The sequence below is a fragment of the Neodiprion pinetum genome, chromosome 6 (assembly GCF_021155775.2).
Source record: "Neodiprion pinetum isolate iyNeoPine1 chromosome 6, iyNeoPine1.2, whole genome shotgun sequence".
Lineage (NCBI taxonomy): Eukaryota > Metazoa > Arthropoda > Insecta > Hymenoptera > Diprionidae > Neodiprion > Neodiprion pinetum.
The window spans coordinates 26863775-26880234 of NC_060237.1; the positions used below are offsets into that span (position 1 = coordinate 26863775).

The 16460-nt window shown below is 37.4% G+C and overlaps 2 protein-coding genes across 4 annotated transcripts; one reads left to right on the forward strand and one right to left on the reverse strand.

Annotated features, from left to right (window-relative positions):
• Window positions 1-2289: 2289 nt before the first annotated feature.
• On the reverse strand, window positions 2290-11540 carry Tnks (tankyrase). 2 transcript variants are annotated; one of them, XM_046631216.2, is made up of 12 exons: window positions 11050-11540; window positions 9628-9830; window positions 9195-9535; window positions 8868-9121; window positions 8360-8693; window positions 7982-8103; window positions 7533-7761; window positions 7031-7416; window positions 6556-6948; window positions 5939-6477; window positions 5513-5859; window positions 2290-5398 (listed from the first exon to the last, which is right to left on the reverse strand). In XM_046631216.2, exons 1-12 carry the CDS (start codon window positions 11240-11242, stop codon window positions 5158-5160), a joined length of 3582 nt encoding a protein of 1193 aa, XP_046487172.1. In that variant the 5' UTR covers window positions 11243-11540; the 3' UTR covers window positions 2290-5157. The 2 variants fall into 2 exon arrangements, with proteins under 2 accessions (XP_046487172.1, XP_046487171.1); XM_046631215.2 differs by having other exon boundaries at window positions 7982-8112; window positions 11050-11539.
• Window positions 11541-11710: 170 nt separating this feature from the next.
• LOC124221207 (dim gamma-tubulin 6) lies at window positions 11711-15934 on the forward strand. Of its 2 annotated transcripts, XM_046630968.2 has the most exons (8): window positions 11711-12045; window positions 12238-12535; window positions 13099-13252; window positions 13390-13532; window positions 13747-13946; window positions 14173-14563; window positions 14645-14896; window positions 15005-15934. In XM_046630968.2, exons 1-8 carry the CDS (start codon window positions 11956-11958, stop codon window positions 15490-15492), a joined length of 2016 nt encoding a protein of 671 aa, XP_046486924.1. In that variant the 5' UTR covers window positions 11711-11955; the 3' UTR covers window positions 15493-15934. The 2 variants fall into 2 exon arrangements, with proteins under 2 accessions (XP_046486924.1, XP_046486926.1); XM_046630970.2 differs by lacking the exons at window positions 11711-12045; window positions 12238-12535 and adding an exon at window positions 12820-12845.
• Window positions 15935-16460: the final 526 nt, after the last annotated feature.

Sequence of the window (16460 nt, forward strand, 5' to 3'; positions counted from 1 at the left end):
AATTAGTACCTCCGAGGAGAGAAAAACTTGCGGGCTTGCGGGCGTAATAACTTGAGTTGAATTGCGGTCCGAGTAGGTGTAAGACACGATGTATTTACGGTGGTAGAATTACCGGGCAAAACTCATTAACCGCGAAGAGCAAAGTTCTAGGCGTAGAAGCTGCGCTTTACAACGGGGAATATAGCTGCAGGTATAAAGTCCGGATCGTCCAAGTACCGAGCACGAGTGCACCTACCTCAGGGGCTGAAAGATATATCGGCTGAAACTACCACCTTGTACGCGTATGTTCCCGTCGTAAAATTTAATTAACGATTGGCTGTAACCGTCCTCTGTGAACGGCGTATAAGATGTAAGGGATATAGTTAAGGATTCGCAATGAATCAAGTTCATCGCCAGCTTTCCCGCATCGTCGCGGATCCATAAACAGGGTGTGGGACAATAACCGCGTGTTCAGCACACGTTCCACATTGTATGTACGTTTCCTAATAGTTTGAACTCCTAAGCGGGGCAAGAGCATCGGGTAGGTTATTCGAAAGTTCCGTTTTTCTCATAGAATTTTAAAGCTGATCAATTTAATAATGGTAATGAATAAATGACGCGCCGTCGATCGTCCGATTTTAATTGCGTAATTTTATATCGTTGATTTATTTTTTCATTGTGGACGCGATTTGATCGCGCAATTTATACAATCGTTATCGACATTACGGGACGTATAGTGTAACGAAATTCGTTTTGCACTTTTATTACCCTGCGAAAGATATCACAAGGCGTTCGTAAAAGTTGTTTGACATTTAACCGTTCCCCCTTTAGTATATCAGCTCACATACTAATTAGCACAAGATGGTTTATCACGTTGCAAATTTTGTTACCAGTACCAATTTTTTAATCGTTCTTTTGATTTCCGATGAATAAGATATTTCGTCGGAGTACAAAGTCATACTCGAGGTTGTAGTATTCTTTTCGTTTTTCTTTCGTCATTTATTTATTTATATCTTGTTCGGCAGAACAGTCGAAGATCGCAGAACGCAACATTTCGATTTTACCGTCAGAATCGTGGTTAGAATATAACAATAAATGAAAAATAGATGTATAATAACTGGGGATTATTATTTATATTTCATGTTTTTTTAATTTTATTTTTACTATGTATATTCATGATGTGTTATATATGTATAATAACATTAGAGTATGTAATATAAGTTAATGGAAATACATCGGTTGGTAAATACAATATTTAAATTACGTTCGACCGTTTCGGCAGCCGCATTCATAGTAATAATTCAATTCAATTTGATCAACTCATGACGTGTACGAGGTATACGCTAAAAACTTGTAAAAATGCAGGAATATCGGTATTGTCATTATTCACTATAACGCTAACTCTCAAAATCTCGCATGGGCTTATAATTTTCTGTAAATATTTTAGTTACATTTCATTTCAATAATTTTTTTCCTTCCGTATTTTCGCAATTTTCTTCTCCTCCTCTTTTCTCCTCGAGCTAATTATTATTCGTTCATTTTATTTTCACAGTCGCGTAAAATGACTTAGATACTTGGCGCACGCGACACCACGCACGTTAATAACACACATAATCATCAATTATACAAGGGCATTTTCGGCTTTGATACATTCTTCCAAAGACCACGCATCTGTTTATATTGGAAAAAAAGATCTAGGTGCCTTTTGATAATGTTACTTAAGAGTGACAAATACATCCATTGATTCGATATACCGAATTTATCTGTAATTAATTTCTTAACGGTGAAAACGTTATCTTGTTATTCGTTCATTTATTTCTCCCCGTTTTATTGAACTCCACTAATCAATCATTCGCCCTCTGCCGCGTACGAAACAGAATATTGCAGAAGCTAAGTAACAAGGAGATTTTCATGTGTTGTATATTTTTAGAATTCGAAATCATTCGTAGAGATCGAAGGAACATGACGTCAAGATTTACTTGTATATCTACACCTGCAAGTATCGGATGTATATTTTAAACGCACGAGTTCTAGAATGACGCACGTAGAGCTTCTTTTCGATTCCTAAATTTTTTTTTCCACATGTCGGGGAAAAAATGTATACAAGCCAAATATTCGTCCTGATTTATAGCCTATATTTAATTATTAAAAATAATCGTGCTGCACCTATATTATTACATACTATAAGTTTTTTTTTTTAAATCCATTTACTCACTCACTTATTCCACCCACGTAAAATTATTTATTAGATATTTAATCAAGCTAAATACCCATAAATAAAAACCACCGTCACCTTTGTATATTTAGCTAATATAGTGGAATTGGAATTGACGCTCAAAAAATACTCCCTATCCTGGTCTGTGCATACATTTTTTTTCAATTTTTTTTTTTTTTTTTTTTTTTTCCAATTACAACCGACCAGCCTAGGAATATTTTCTTTCATGTTTCGTAGCAAGTAAATATATGATCGTTCCTATTGAGCAAACCGGATTGCACAGTTAAACTTGTCAGATTTGCCAGGAAACTTTGTTCTGTCAGTCGAAAGGTGGCAAAAAAATTATCATATAACAGCCGAAGTAAAATGCGATTAATTTTAAATAACGTTTATAAGAGAGTTTTGTAAAGAGAAATTAACACTGATTAATTTCTCTTCAAATGGTACGACAGCAAATTTTATGATGCCACAACGAATTCGGTCCTAGGTATCAATAGAGGAAGGAAGAAAAATATATCCATTCAAGAAGAATTGAAAATTTATACCGAACGTAAGCATAACGATTATCGCGTAATAAATTGAGTCCGAGTAACGTAATATTTCAGACTGCCAAGAAATGAGGCGCTTTGATGACCTTTGCGGTCGCGTCTTATCTTGAATGCAAATTGGGAAGAGAGCTAATCGTGAAAAATTCGGTTGACCCCACACCTCATAATAAAATTAAATTAATATATAATTCCAAAGAGGATGATTAAAACTAAAAGTAATTTTTTTTTCACCGGAATATCCGGCACACGCGTTGAAATCGAGTATTTGTCTGATCGAACGGACTATTATTTTCTGTTTTTTTTTTTTTTTTTTCCTGTACAAAATAATTAAAATTCCAATATTTTTAGAGGCAATGCGAGTAGTTAGACAAGCTCTCTTCTTTTATTTTTATTTTCATTTAGACGGCTTGAGAAACGAATAGAAGTCGTCGCAAATATTATTATCATTCAATTCCGAATACATAAAATGCAAGGCAAATATTTCTTTCACAGACGAGATAATTTTTGAAAAATACAACGAGACATGCTCCGCGTCGGACTTCGGAAGTTGTTTTTCCCTTCCAAAGTCAATTGACTTATTGGTAAAGTTCTGGAACAAATCAAGAATCGCAGTTTCTGCAGTGGAAATTTACTTGGTTGATGAAAATAAAACTTAATTCTTACAGTGAAGGTCCATCGTTCCGACGCGATGCAGTAGCGAAATACAATTACCTACTTTGTCGAAAGGTCAATGTTCAATTCGGAATGAACGCTAATTTATAGTAATAACAACTGTGTAATAATTAATCATTCATTATCTCGTTGCGTTAAAAATTAATACCCAGCATGGGTAGATATTAATTTTTTCTTTCAGTCTATCGAATCTTCAAATTTTTCACCCACCTTTTCTTATGTCGCACGGTATCATATTCGATGTTTGTATTTTACCCGAAATAAAAATAATATTCACAGCCCTGAGTTAATTGTCTCAAAAACTTAATTCAGTAATGATGAAGATTCGTATCTGTCTTGAAAAAAAAAAATATAAATGAATGACACGAATTCTGTGAAAATGGACAAATCGTGTTCATCATGTCTGGCAGTTTGAATGAATTGAATTTTAAGTACCGATGACTATAACTTGATACAAAGATTATATCTCCTGGCAAACCTCACTTTTCATAATTCAGGTTATTTATAAAGATGTACGGTACTATGTGAAAGTAACGATGGAATATAATAACGACGAAATTACGTGCTTGTAAGAGTTATCTAAACTCCAGGCTATCCCGGTCATTTAAATTCAACAAATGTAATTACGTTACTCATGTTTTGAATATTCGTTTTTTGTTTTTTTTTCAAATTCCTTCATATTTTCGTTAGAAAAAAAAAAAGATTTCATTGTTACCATGATACCGCTTTACCACGAATAAACTTAGATTTATCTTGGGTGAATTAATCGTCATATGTAAGCGTCTCAAAACGTACAATCACTATACTTCATTTATTTCAATTATTTTAATGTCTTTGCGACAGTATAACTCAAGGTATATAGACTATACGAATCAATTGATTTATACCGGATCTAACTAAAATTCAAAGATCTATTGAGATCAGTTTAATTTGTGGCTACATTTTTCATTACTCCAAGAATAGCGTCTATCCCTGAAAAATGTATAAAATTCATTTACTTCTCTTCACATTTACACACGCATTCGGTAAGGTGTGTGTCCCGGAATAGATCATGCCTACATTTTATTTCATGCACATATATGTATGAACGAATAATATACCTATTTACGCAGCCATGGATGACGACCTATAAAATGATTGATAATCCAAATAAATTTCTACAAAAATAAAGTAAAAATTGATTCAATAACTTTAAATGCATACATTCTGTCGTAAAAAATTGTTCTAAAATAATGTAATAATAAAAATTAGTCAAGTCTCCTTTGAAGTGAGAATATTCAACCCACCGATCGATCAAGACCAATCAATACTAAACAATAATAATAATACAAATAAATACTACGTTAACAGAAAGAGCAAAAACCACAGGTTTGTATAGAAAAACGAATGAAAAAACGAAACGTTTGTAATACTGTTGCATGTCTATTTTTTTTCTCACTCCCCTTTCTCTTCTTGTGAAAATTACTGATCTAACCTGTACTGAGAACCAATAAATTCTAAACCCATTACAAACAAGAATGTAAAATGATTAAGCTTCGCTGTTAATTCATTGACACCAGATTCTTTCCCATCAATTAATCAATCAATCCTTATAATATAGGGTATAATATAAACTATAATGAAAAATATGTAATGTCGATAAAATAAAAGTTCGGACACAACCTAAGACAACACACCGCATGTTCTAGGCCTCTGACAGCAACAGAGGCGACAAAGTCTGGCTGCAGGGCTCACCTCTTCTGATCACCGTTCCTCACTACCTTCCCCGCCACCCGCCTCCTGTTGAGGCCTGACAATCTGATAAGTTATCAGGTACTCGGGATAAGCCTGTTCACCTCTATATACTACATATTCCGGGAAGACAAGACCACCTTGCGAGGGTCTTCCTACCACGCTGTGATGCCCAGGGGGAGCGTGGGCCATTTTCATGGCTGAAAATTGTAGGAACGATTTACCCAATGTAACTCGGCATAGAAGAAGATGTCTGTAATGGAGAAAAAATTGCAAGCACGTGAGAATTTGTTGGTACAAATGGTATTTAGACGGGAAAAATAGAATTCACGATGGCGAGTCAACAGAGAATCCAAAAGCTACCCACCTGTGGCATATGTAGCAACTCCTATCCTTATGTGCAGGGCATCCAGTACCGCCACAAATCCCATAAACATATTGATTACTTTTACTACTGTGTTCGGCAAAGTAAATCCCTGCGCCAAACATCCCGCCGATGTAAGCGTGCCGTTCGTCAAATCCTTTTTGAACGATTGCGTTGATGAAAGGACTCCCATGAAACAACATTCTTTCATTTGCTTGAGGCGCAGCAGGACTAGGCGTAGCTCTGGGAGTAGCACTGGGGGAAGCGGGCGCTGCCCCAACTTCCTCAGCAACTTCTTGTCTACGGTGAGCGTAACGCTCCCAGAGTTTACGATTTTGGACTTTTTGTATCTGAAAGGAGGGAAGTGTATTAGAGGAAGAATATTCTATTGAGAAAATTTCTTCAGATCCGAGATTGCAATTGACTCACTCTGACGATGTTGTATCGAGAAAATACACCTCCCGAATGACCGTTGTCCCTGTGTTCGCGTATGGTACTCTGCATTTCCTCTTCAACAGCCAAAAACTCTTTGTCCTCAGTTAATAAGTCCACCAGTAAGGTTCCAGGGTTTATGGATGGCTGCCAAATGGAGCCGCCGGCACTAGAAGTCAGCAGTTTATCCATTCCCTTGATTAGTTTGTGCCTGTAGCCATAAGCCGAGACGCCTACTTGCTTCAAGTCTTCGTGTCCCATTTCTGCCAATATATCCAGTGTGATTTGTTCTCTTTCAAACAATTCGAGCAGATGTTCAAGACTCAGACTTTGCAGGAATCCAGAAACGGACGTGATCCCGTTGCTGTTACGATCCTCGCAAATTTCTTTCACTTCTCTCTCTGAGCACGACTCAATCGACGGCATCGGACTTAGGCAAGAAGTCGGTCGCGCCAAGGGTACGCAGAGTGTCATTGCCGCACCGGATGGCATTATCACAGTTTCCTGAGTGAGCGACGGTGGAGGAGTGACTGGAACTGAGAATAAGATTCATAAAATACGGAAACGTTAAAGGCGGAAAAAAATTTCCATGAGACGCTCCGAATAATTCTTACCAGCAATTATACTAGGAGGTCGACTAGGGGGTACCAAGGGTACAACCTGTTGCGACGCCATTGCATCTTGCAATAAGCACTTGACATCGTCGGCACTCGCTAAATCGACAGGACTCTGTCCTTCTTGATTCTTTAAGAAAGGATCGGCGCCGTGTGCTAATAGTAGAGCGCAAAGTTGCGTTCTACCTTTCTGTGCAGCCTCGTGTAACGGAGTGAAGCCCCATTTGTCTGTGGCGTTCACTACTGTGTTATATTTTATCAGTAGGGCAGCTATATCCAAGTGACCGTAACTCGAGGCATTATGCAGCGGTATGAGACCACCCTTATCCTGTGCATTGACGTCTGCTCCGCGTTCCAAGAGGAATTCAGCCACTTCCAAGTTATTGTAACCAGCTGGAAGAGAAATGTAATAGTTAGTTACAATTTATGCTTCATCTAAGATAGAAGTTACGATTCGAGTTGTAATTATTATTACCGGCTAGGTGTAAAGGCGTGCTATTTCTGCCCTGAGCGTCTCTGCAATTGATATTATCTTGAGTAACAAGCCTTTGTACCCTGGCCAAGTTCCCTTTCTTGGCAGCTTCTAAAAGCGCGCTGTTTCCTCGTAATAAATCAGCAACATCTTGATCGCCTTCTCTCACTAAATCCAGGGGCGTAGCTCCATCTCTGTTCTTTTTTGTTGCATCTGCACCATGTCTGAGCAGCAGACGTACTATCTCGCATTTACCTTTAGCTGCTGCTTCGTGTAGAGGGGTAAATTTCCAGAGATCCGCCACGTTTACAGAAGCCCCATGTTTCACGAGTAATTCCGTCACTTCGTAATGTCCATAAGAACAGGCATTGTGCAGAGGAACCAAACCACTGGAGATATTACGTAAAAAATGGCTTAGTTCAATAAATTCCGGAACAGAATTCAAGACCATCATCCAAATTCTAAAGAATTGTATGGAACATATCTTGTGCTATTTAATACTTACCCTTTATCCTTAGCGTGAACATCAGCAGCGTGTGCTAAGAGATATTCCACAACAGGGACCCTGTTGTACCCTGCAGCAAAATGCAGAGGTGTAGAATGTCTCCCATCTAAATCTCGGCAGTTGACTGCATGTGGGCTAGCTTGAAGAATTCTTTCCACTGCGGTCAAATCCCCAGCCTTGCTTGCTTCAAGAAGCTGTGCTTCGATGTCCTCCGTTCCACCGGGCGGATCTACCAGATAAATTTCATCTCAAGTAAAATTGATTGAATAAATTGAGAAAGGATTAACGTTGCATTATTTTTTAATTAGCAGATACTATTTCAATACTCAATTTCCTTCGAATTTATTATCCGTTATACGTTTTTTCCGATTCGAGTTAGAAGCAATTTTTTTTTTGCAGTTGCCTAATTTCCTGTTGCGCAATATCCTTAGATGTTTAATCACACTAACCTTGTAATATTTTTATGACATTCTCCGTAGCAACTTGACTTGCCGTATATCCTTGCAACGAGACTATCGAAGGATCAACGTTATAGGAAAGAAGTATCCTACATGCCTGAACGTTGTCCTCTCTGGCGCACCTAAATACATTTATTAATATTCTTATTTTATATTGCATTAATTACTAGGCCTTTGCAGTGCACCAAATATCGATTCAACAGGATAAACATAAAATTACAATTTTTCATAGATATGCATGCAAAAGATTATCATACATATATTATTCAACATTATTTCCGTAAGCATTTTTCGAAATTTGATCATCTTCGAAGGCCTACTAAGTAACTCAAAATGACAGGAGTAATTTGAATAACAGTACAAAATTACCTGTGCAAAGCCGTCTGTCCTAGTCCATCTAAGGCGTTAACTTTGGCATTGTGTCGTAGTAAGACATCCATTGCGTCGTAGTGGGAATGATCGGTAGCTATATGAAGAGGTGTAAGAAAGTCTTTATTTTTTTCATTCAGAGCTGCGTTTTTTCTTATCAAAGTTTCTATAACTTGTTTCCGTTTCGGATAGGGTGATGCCACTGCGCTATGCAGAGGAGTATCGCCAGTGTAGGGATGCTTAAAATTAACAACATCCTGAGACAGATACTTTTTCAATTTCGTTGCATCTGCCTGTCTGCAGGCATCTAGAAGACAGTGTCCTTTGAACTCATCTGAAATATAAGAGGAGATTGAGCGACTTTTGTTCTGTTCTAGAGTTCTATTAATGGTTTGCTGAAAATAATAAGCCTGTTTTCAGTACTCGACTGGAGAGAGTAAGAAATGATGTTTTATGGATCTACCATTTTCACCCATACAAACGAGAGTTTTATAAGATTTATACTCACATGCCAGTCTTTCTTGTAATTCCAGCGTAGGTGCCACGTCAATGGCACTTTTACTGTGGCAATTGAGCTGAGTCGGATCTGCGCCTTCGCTCAGCAGCAGCGAGCACACTTCAGCTCTAGATTTACTGGCAGCTTCGTGAAGCGGGGTGAAGGCCCAGAGATCACTTGCGTTAACAGCAGCTCCGTGTTTCAGAAGGGCTTCCGTCACTTCAAAGTGACCATAGGAACAAGCGTTATGCAGTGGCACCAACCCCCTGTAGAGAATGTTCATCAGTTATTGTTACGTCCATAATTAACAGTCTAAAATTTCCCAAACCGAATTGTTACCCAAATCCTGCATACCCTTTGTCCTTGGCATGGACATCTGCTCCGTTTTGTAACAATATTTGTACAACCCGCGATCTGTTGTAACCGGCAGCTAAGTGCAGCGGAGTGGATCGTCTTCCGTCACTAGCGTGGCAATTAACATTCAACGGATTCAATAATTGCAATAATCTCTCCTCATTGCCTGATCTAGCTGCCTCTAGCAGTTCATCTTTCCTATATTCTCCCGTAAGAACAGGCTTTGTTGCTGGGTCAGCTAATTCGAGTGCTATTTTTCCTTCGGTGTTTCGAATATTGGCGTCAGCTCCATGTTGGAGGAGAGCAATACAGACATCTATTTTACCCTGTAATATGACAGACCGAGTGTTTCATAATAAGAACATTAAATGATGATAAAAAAAACTTGCCGACTGACATCTCTCATGTACAATTCTACCTTGATAGCAGCCTCGTGCAATGGCGTGTAATTCCAGTTATCTCTGGTATTAGGATTAGCTCCTGCTTCCAAAAGCAATCGTACAACGTCAAAATGACCAAATGAACACGCGTTGTGGAGAGGATGGAGGCCTCCGTCGTCGCGGGCTTGTATAGAGGCTCCAGCCGAAAGTAAAAATTCCACCACGTCTCTCCTACCATATCCTATTGGCAGGAACGTTACAGTTAATTGTAATTTGAAAATTAGCATGTTAAGATGATAAACTAATACACCATTTTTATTGAATGATTCTTAAAGAACGAGCAAACAGATTATAAGTTATGCGCACATATCCGGTAAATAGGCAGACATTAATTTTTTTCTCCTTTTTTTCTCCTCACTTTCTTGAGACACAGTTTATTTTTGGAAAGCTCGCTTCTTCCCCTTTCCTTAGCTTTATTTTTACAGTTTGTACAGTTTGTATGAGATAATTTTTATCCAGGCTTTCTAGTTTACTCAGGTTTCCAGTCTGAATGCAAAACCTCAGGTGAAATAACGACAAAGAAGATGTCATTATTTACCTATTGAAAGAAGGTGGCCAACCAAGTATAAGTACAGTTAGAACTCGGTTCTGCCTTGTAAGCAGGAGCACGACCTTTCTATCCACGCAAAGCAGGTTGCAAACTAATATTTTCCAGGTTGTTACATATTAAGAACATTAAATATGCGCAGCAGAATAACAACAAGTAATAATTTGGTGCTCTAAAAATTTCTACATTATACTTTCACTTTCTCTTGGATACGATAATAATAAAATGTTATTTCACAGCTCATTTTAACGAGACCTATGATCTAATATAAGTATTGCTATATAGTCTAGTTTTAACAACTACACAATTTGACAATACTTTAAAAATTTTTCACGTTTAAGCATTTTTTTTTATATAATAAAACTAAACACGGACTATGATTGCAAGGTATAAAAATGAAGGGATCATTATAAATGGAGAAATGGCCGAGTAACAGGGTCATTCAATTCGTGCTATTTAACTGTTTTGGAGTACATGGAGGATTTTGTTTCGAAATTAAAATGAGTAGGTAATGGCTAAAGATACGTTTCTCAATGTTAATTTGCCGTTTGCATTCAGCTCACTCAAAACCAGGAAAACCTGTATAATGACAGGAGATGGCAAACACGGGTAAGATATACGCACATAGATACACATACACACGTAATTTTTGTTTTTCGTTGCGCAAACCCTAACCAAAAAAATTGATGATAACTTTAAAAAGGGGAAATAACACATGCAGCACAGTTTACAGAATAATTGGTTCAAGATAACGAACTATCCTTACTCCGTAGGAGTAAAAGGGTGTCCCGATATTGAATTGTTCAGCTATAAGGTAACGCGAGAGGATAAATGTAAATATAAATTCGCTCACCAGCTGCGAAGTGCAGGGGGGTAGATTTTCGTCCGGCGGTATCACGCGCGTTAACCGTTTGCGGGGTTACGATTTGTTTCACCCTTACCAAGTCCCCGGTTTTACACGCTTCAAAAAGTTCGCGAAATGGATCAGCACCCCCATTTCCTGGCAAGGGCTCAGAGTTCGTCAACACTGCCCGTCGTCCAGTCATTTTACACCACCATTTTCATGCTACTGTCGTCTGAGACACACACCTCCGTATACCAATGTATACGTGTATACGTATGTCATCGCAGCCGAGGACCAATGCGCCAGCTGTACCATAGCAACAAGAGCTTGGCAGGGTCGCAACGCGAGTTTCTTGAGCCCCTGGTGTAATTTCGACCGCTCAATTTTTCCTTGAACCAAATTTATTTACCCTTATTTTCTTCTTTCTTGTTTTCATCGCATATCAGCGAGTCTTTTAAATCACACTAATATTCGAAATTTCTTACGATGAATAAGAATACACGCGGTTTGATGTCAAATCCCTCCCTCCCTCCCTGCCCCCCCACCCGCGCCCCTCGCCGACACCTCACGACGCCCCGCAGAATTGAAAGTTATTCGTCACCGACTTGCCGTCAACGGTTGCTAGCAATGCGGACCAATAGCCGTTCTCGATTTGCCGAGCGTAGCGTTTTGAAAAAGAGAAAGATGGTCAGTCCCGGCGCTTGATCGCATATGACGCATCTTAAGCGGCTCACGTCCGATACTAATTATACAGATAATATCACTAGATTTAATCGATTTAATCAATAATTCTGCACCTAATTAACATAATGAAATGAACACTAGAATGAATTCGTTGCTAAGTTGTGATTTATAGCATTTCTGACGTAAAGTGTAAATACAATAATTACTGATATTAGGCAACAGGGAGTACCGATGGCAGTCAGCGTATCGTTCCACAAAAATGTCTCTCTTCTTACGCAACTTGTGTCCCCGAACGAAGCTTTTAGACGGCATTTTCGAGAGGTATGGAAATTGATTTGTTGCCAAGTGATGTAGCCTTCAGTTTTTGTGAATATAACCTCTCTAGTTTGTTGTCCGTCTACCGTCTCGATACTATCAAAAAAATTCAGCTGATACATTGTTCTTACTGTGAACTGCTGATTTAGTGAAAATTTACTAACCTGTTACTTCTATCTAGTTAATTTTATTTTCCAGGGAATGTTTGACAAGCCGAACACTACAGGCTTCATTCACGTATCTCACTATCTCCTTACGATATATGATTCGGAACGGTTTAGAAAATTGGTGGAGTGGCCAATAGTTTGTAAGAAGAGTGAGAGCAAGTACAGAAGCGATGTTAAAGATTTTATAGGCATCGTTGCAACCGAGCATCCCGAGGCTGGCCTTCCCTCAATATTGGGCACGTATTTGTTGCACGCTGGAGGTACAAAGTTTATCAACGTCATGTGGAAGCTCTCACAGGTTGTCCTTTATGTATATATCGAACGTGAATGTAAGTTATATTTTGATTTCAATTCTTTTAATTTACTTACTTGGCCTTGTTATGTTAAATTTGATTCCTATCTCATTTACTCCGTTGAATTCAGTTGCCGTTACTGTTGATGTATGTACTATACATTTATATTGTACACACATATATCTACACTCTGTATTGTATACTGACATTGAGGAAACCGAATCTGACCTACACGTATGTATTCTAATACCGAGTGAGTGTGTGAGAAGCAAGAGTGTTGTTTTTCTGTACACAGAGTTGAATAGAGTCGAAAACAAGATCACAGGCAAAGCGCCACGAATGTCTGGTGTTGTCCCGAATATTCAAATATTAACTCTTAACGTATTTCTATATAATAAATATACCAATAGAATTATTGGAGCCTCATTTTTCCCAACCATTCTAACAGTTACAATATTTACTTACGTTATATTGAGAAGCTTGGCATGTAAAAAGCTATGCTCACAATTTGCACCCTTTAAAGGGAACCAACGGCTAGATGATAAATCCCAGGTAAATGTTGGTAAAAAAATTTTAATGTGTAACTCTTTTATTTGCAGCGGATAGCAATGTACTCATGGCACCACAATCCGGGATTACAGACGAAGTAACTAAGAAGCTGTTAATCAATACCACTTCAGATATACATAAAAACATTGAGGAGATGAACAGCCGATTTTCTAAGACTGAGCGAAGGGCTAGAAGCTTTGTCGAGTAAATCTGTTTGCATTCAATCCCAGTTTCAATAATTAGATTCAAACAAGTTGTTTTTAGTGAATGACGGTACAAGTTTATCATAGTCTGCATAATTGTTAGTATTGGATCTTGACATGTAATTAACAAATTTTCAGGGATCAGGTCAATGATATAAACGACTTTCAGAATGAGACATTCGAAAAAAGACAAGCAATATCTGAACTTGCTGCAAATGCAATAGTAGCCCCAGCTGTGAAAAAAAGGTTGACAGATATTCAGGATATTGAAATTATGAAAAGTAAGACCCTTCCTAAATTTGTGAAACTCAACTGTTGTCATTTATTTCCTTTTTTTTTATGTGGTTTCTGCATTTTTGCTCTTTATAACTAAACGAAGGTGGCATACTTGTGGCATACTTACAAGGAAATGTACTTTATACTCTCCGGCATGTACCTCTTGCTACGTCAATTTTTTATACATTCATTATTCTAACGAATGTCACTTATTTTTAGTGTGGAAAGAAACTCAAGCGAAACAAATCAGCGACTTACAAGAAATGACAGGGATTTTAAAAACTGTTGAGGATCTGAGTACAGAAGTCGCTGAACTAACAACAAGCATACTTAATGATAACAGCATTCTTGATGTATCGAGGCTTCCAAAAATAGATGCAAACAATGATTTGCATTCAATGCTACCACCAGAATCACAGGTCAGAATTATCAAGTATTAATGAGTGCACTGAAGGATTTAATTAATAGTTGAAACGTAATAGTGCTTTAAGTACATGCCTAGATTTTCAGTAACGCACGTCATTGTGTATTATTTTTGTATAATCAAAAGCAACTAAAACTTACTTCGGACCTGATGGAAGTACAAAAGTCAGTCAGAATCAAATGAGCACATATGATTTTTACGTTAAATTCTTCCATTCACAGGTTCTCTTCTCTCGTATGTATACAGAGGAGAAATTAGTGTTGCAAAACTTGTTCAGAATAGTGCTAGTGATGTTGAGCCAGTTGAGGTTGCAGCTGCAAATTCACAAGCTGCAAGACCTATCCCAATGTCAATTACAAGTAGAAGCAAGCACCGAAGATGCAAAATCTATGTGCAGCTTGTTTCTAGTCTTACTTGATCGAATCACAAATCTCCTAGCAGAAGTTCAGAACACTTTGAGAACCAGGAATATGAAATATGTACCAGACAGTCATAGATTCGGAGCACTGGACAGTGTTCTTTTTATGCCTTCTCCTACAATCTGTATCGATACAAATGCAGATTCGGAAAAAGTGGATGTTCTAAATAGATTGGCGTTAACACCTGTAGAAGGTAATTAATGAGGTCATCATTATTTGAAACCAACAAATTGTCTGCAACTATACCTACAATTGTATTGTCTATACTTTTCAGGAGCTCATAAAGCTTTGTTTTCTCGTCATCAACGTAAAGAAGCTGTCACACCCCAGTCTTCTAAGTCAACAGCTAATTTTTTAGTATCGAGAATTAATCTTGACAATACTTTATCGTCAATAGTAAGCGAACGATCGACCCCGCAAAACCGAAGATTCAAGTCGGTGACTCGAATCAATTCACTGATGACAAAAAAATCTGACAAATATTCTAGATTATTTTCTGGACATCACAAAATGAATGTCGGTAGAGGTTGGTATAAAATTTTTGCAATTGATGATAATAGGTTGAAACGCTTGAGTCTTCAACCTTACAGAGAAGTGACTTGTACCCAATTATAACCACTTTTATTAATTCCAGCCAACTCCAGCATACTGTCTATTCCGTCTAGTCCGAAAGCTAATTCAACTGCTCTAATGAATACCATTAGTGCAACTAACAGTTTGTCAGAAATCAGTCTGGACTTTACAGCCAAGAGTATATTTAATTTAAGCAAAGATATTATCAGCGCAGTCTCAGTTATGACAAATCCAAATAATCTTTCGCCATTTAAGCAAAGTAAACCTCAAGTAGTAGAGTTAGTACAAGAAGAAAAACTAGGAGGCATTGCGGAAAAAAAAGTAGAAAACAATATGGGTTCGCCAGTGTCGTCAAACAGAGTTATAAAACCAATGTTGAAGGACAATGAGGTAGAGGTAACTAGCAATTGTACATCGACCTCCGAAAGTTCCAAGCAACGTAAGAGAAGATCGATAAGTGATTTGGTGGAACGATACAAACAAGTTTTGGAAAACTCTAGGGTTACATCTCATCTAGAAACAAGTGAACAGAGTAATGAAAGTAAATGAAAAATAATGAACAAGTGAATGATTATTTTGAACAATATCGTAATTTATAAATTTCGGATAAGATGAACGAGATAGATAGCACTCTGAGAAATATTATTTAGTGTAAAACCGAAATATTGTTAATAAACAGTGCAATTATGCGGAATAGTTATTAATTTAAAAAAAAAAAAAAAAATACAGTGAAGAAAATGTCTGCTTTTCGATAATTTTATTATTCGCGAAAATATTTTTTATACATTTACACCTTGCCATTATTTATAACGAAAATAAAGTACCATGTTACTGTAAATAAAATAAACTTTACCAATAAAATGCAAAAAGGCAAATATCTTTACTAACGAAACATTAATTACCACTGAAGGTTGTTACTGATCAGATATTGTAATAACGTTAACCGCATATCCTGTATTGCGTCGTAAAATATACTGGTTTTGTAATCAATCACACACATTAGATGTTGTATGTGCTTTGTAATAGCCAATAGTTAAGACTGATCCGCAGACAAATGTATTTACTACATGCACACTGAACACGTGCGTCGAGAACGTCCAGTTTTAACAATCAATTTATAAGCTTTCGCCAGAGGTAAAACTCTGAGTAAACTATTCTTGATATAATATTATTCGGTATGAAATAGCGCTGAATAAATGATACATGTGTAGATATTAAAGACGATCGTAAAACAAAAATAATATCTTACACACGTCAACGGCGGCCATGTTTAATTTACTTAACCATCGTTTGAAATTCTCCTACTTTATGCAAATTTCTCATTCTAATCTCAAGTCAACGACTAAAAACATTGCGGCTGACAAATATTCGAATGTGAGAAACCACAGAGGCAAGAAATAAATACATTTTCAATAACGATTCACCCTTATTCTCATTTAAATCGAAATCGACGCTTTCGACTATTCAAAATTAGGAATGTCATCATCCCTCCATCGGTAGTAATTTATCTTCGCGGT

What these genes read in the sequence shown, in the direction of transcription:
- Tnks (XM_046631215.2), bottom strand. Translation starts at nt 11,242, where the DNA reads ATGACTGGACGACGGGCAGTGTTGACGAACTCTGAGCCCTTGCCAGGA. An exon ending in CCCCCTGCACTTCGCAGCTG is followed by an intron (nt 9,831 to 11,049) that starts GTGAGCGAATTT and finishes TCCTGCCAATAG; the next exon opens with GATATGGTAGGAGAGACGTG. An exon ending in AAAGGGTATGCAGGATTTGG is followed by an intron (nt 9,122 to 9,194) that starts GTAACAATTCGG and finishes CATTCTCTACAG; the next exon opens with GGGGTTGGTGCCACTGCATA.
- LOC124221207 (XM_046630968.2), top strand. Translation starts at nt 11,956, where the DNA reads ATGGCAGTCAGCGTATCGTTCCACAAAAATGTCTCTCTTCTTACGCAA. An exon ending in GGATATTGAAATTATGAAAA is followed by an intron (nt 13,533 to 13,746) that starts GTAAGACCCTTC and finishes ACTTATTTTTAG; the next exon opens with TGTGGAAAGAAACTCAAGCG. An exon ending in GGCGTTAACACCTGTAGAAG is followed by an intron (nt 14,564 to 14,644) that starts GTAATTAATGAG and finishes TATACTTTTCAG; the next exon opens with GAGCTCATAAAGCTTTGTTT.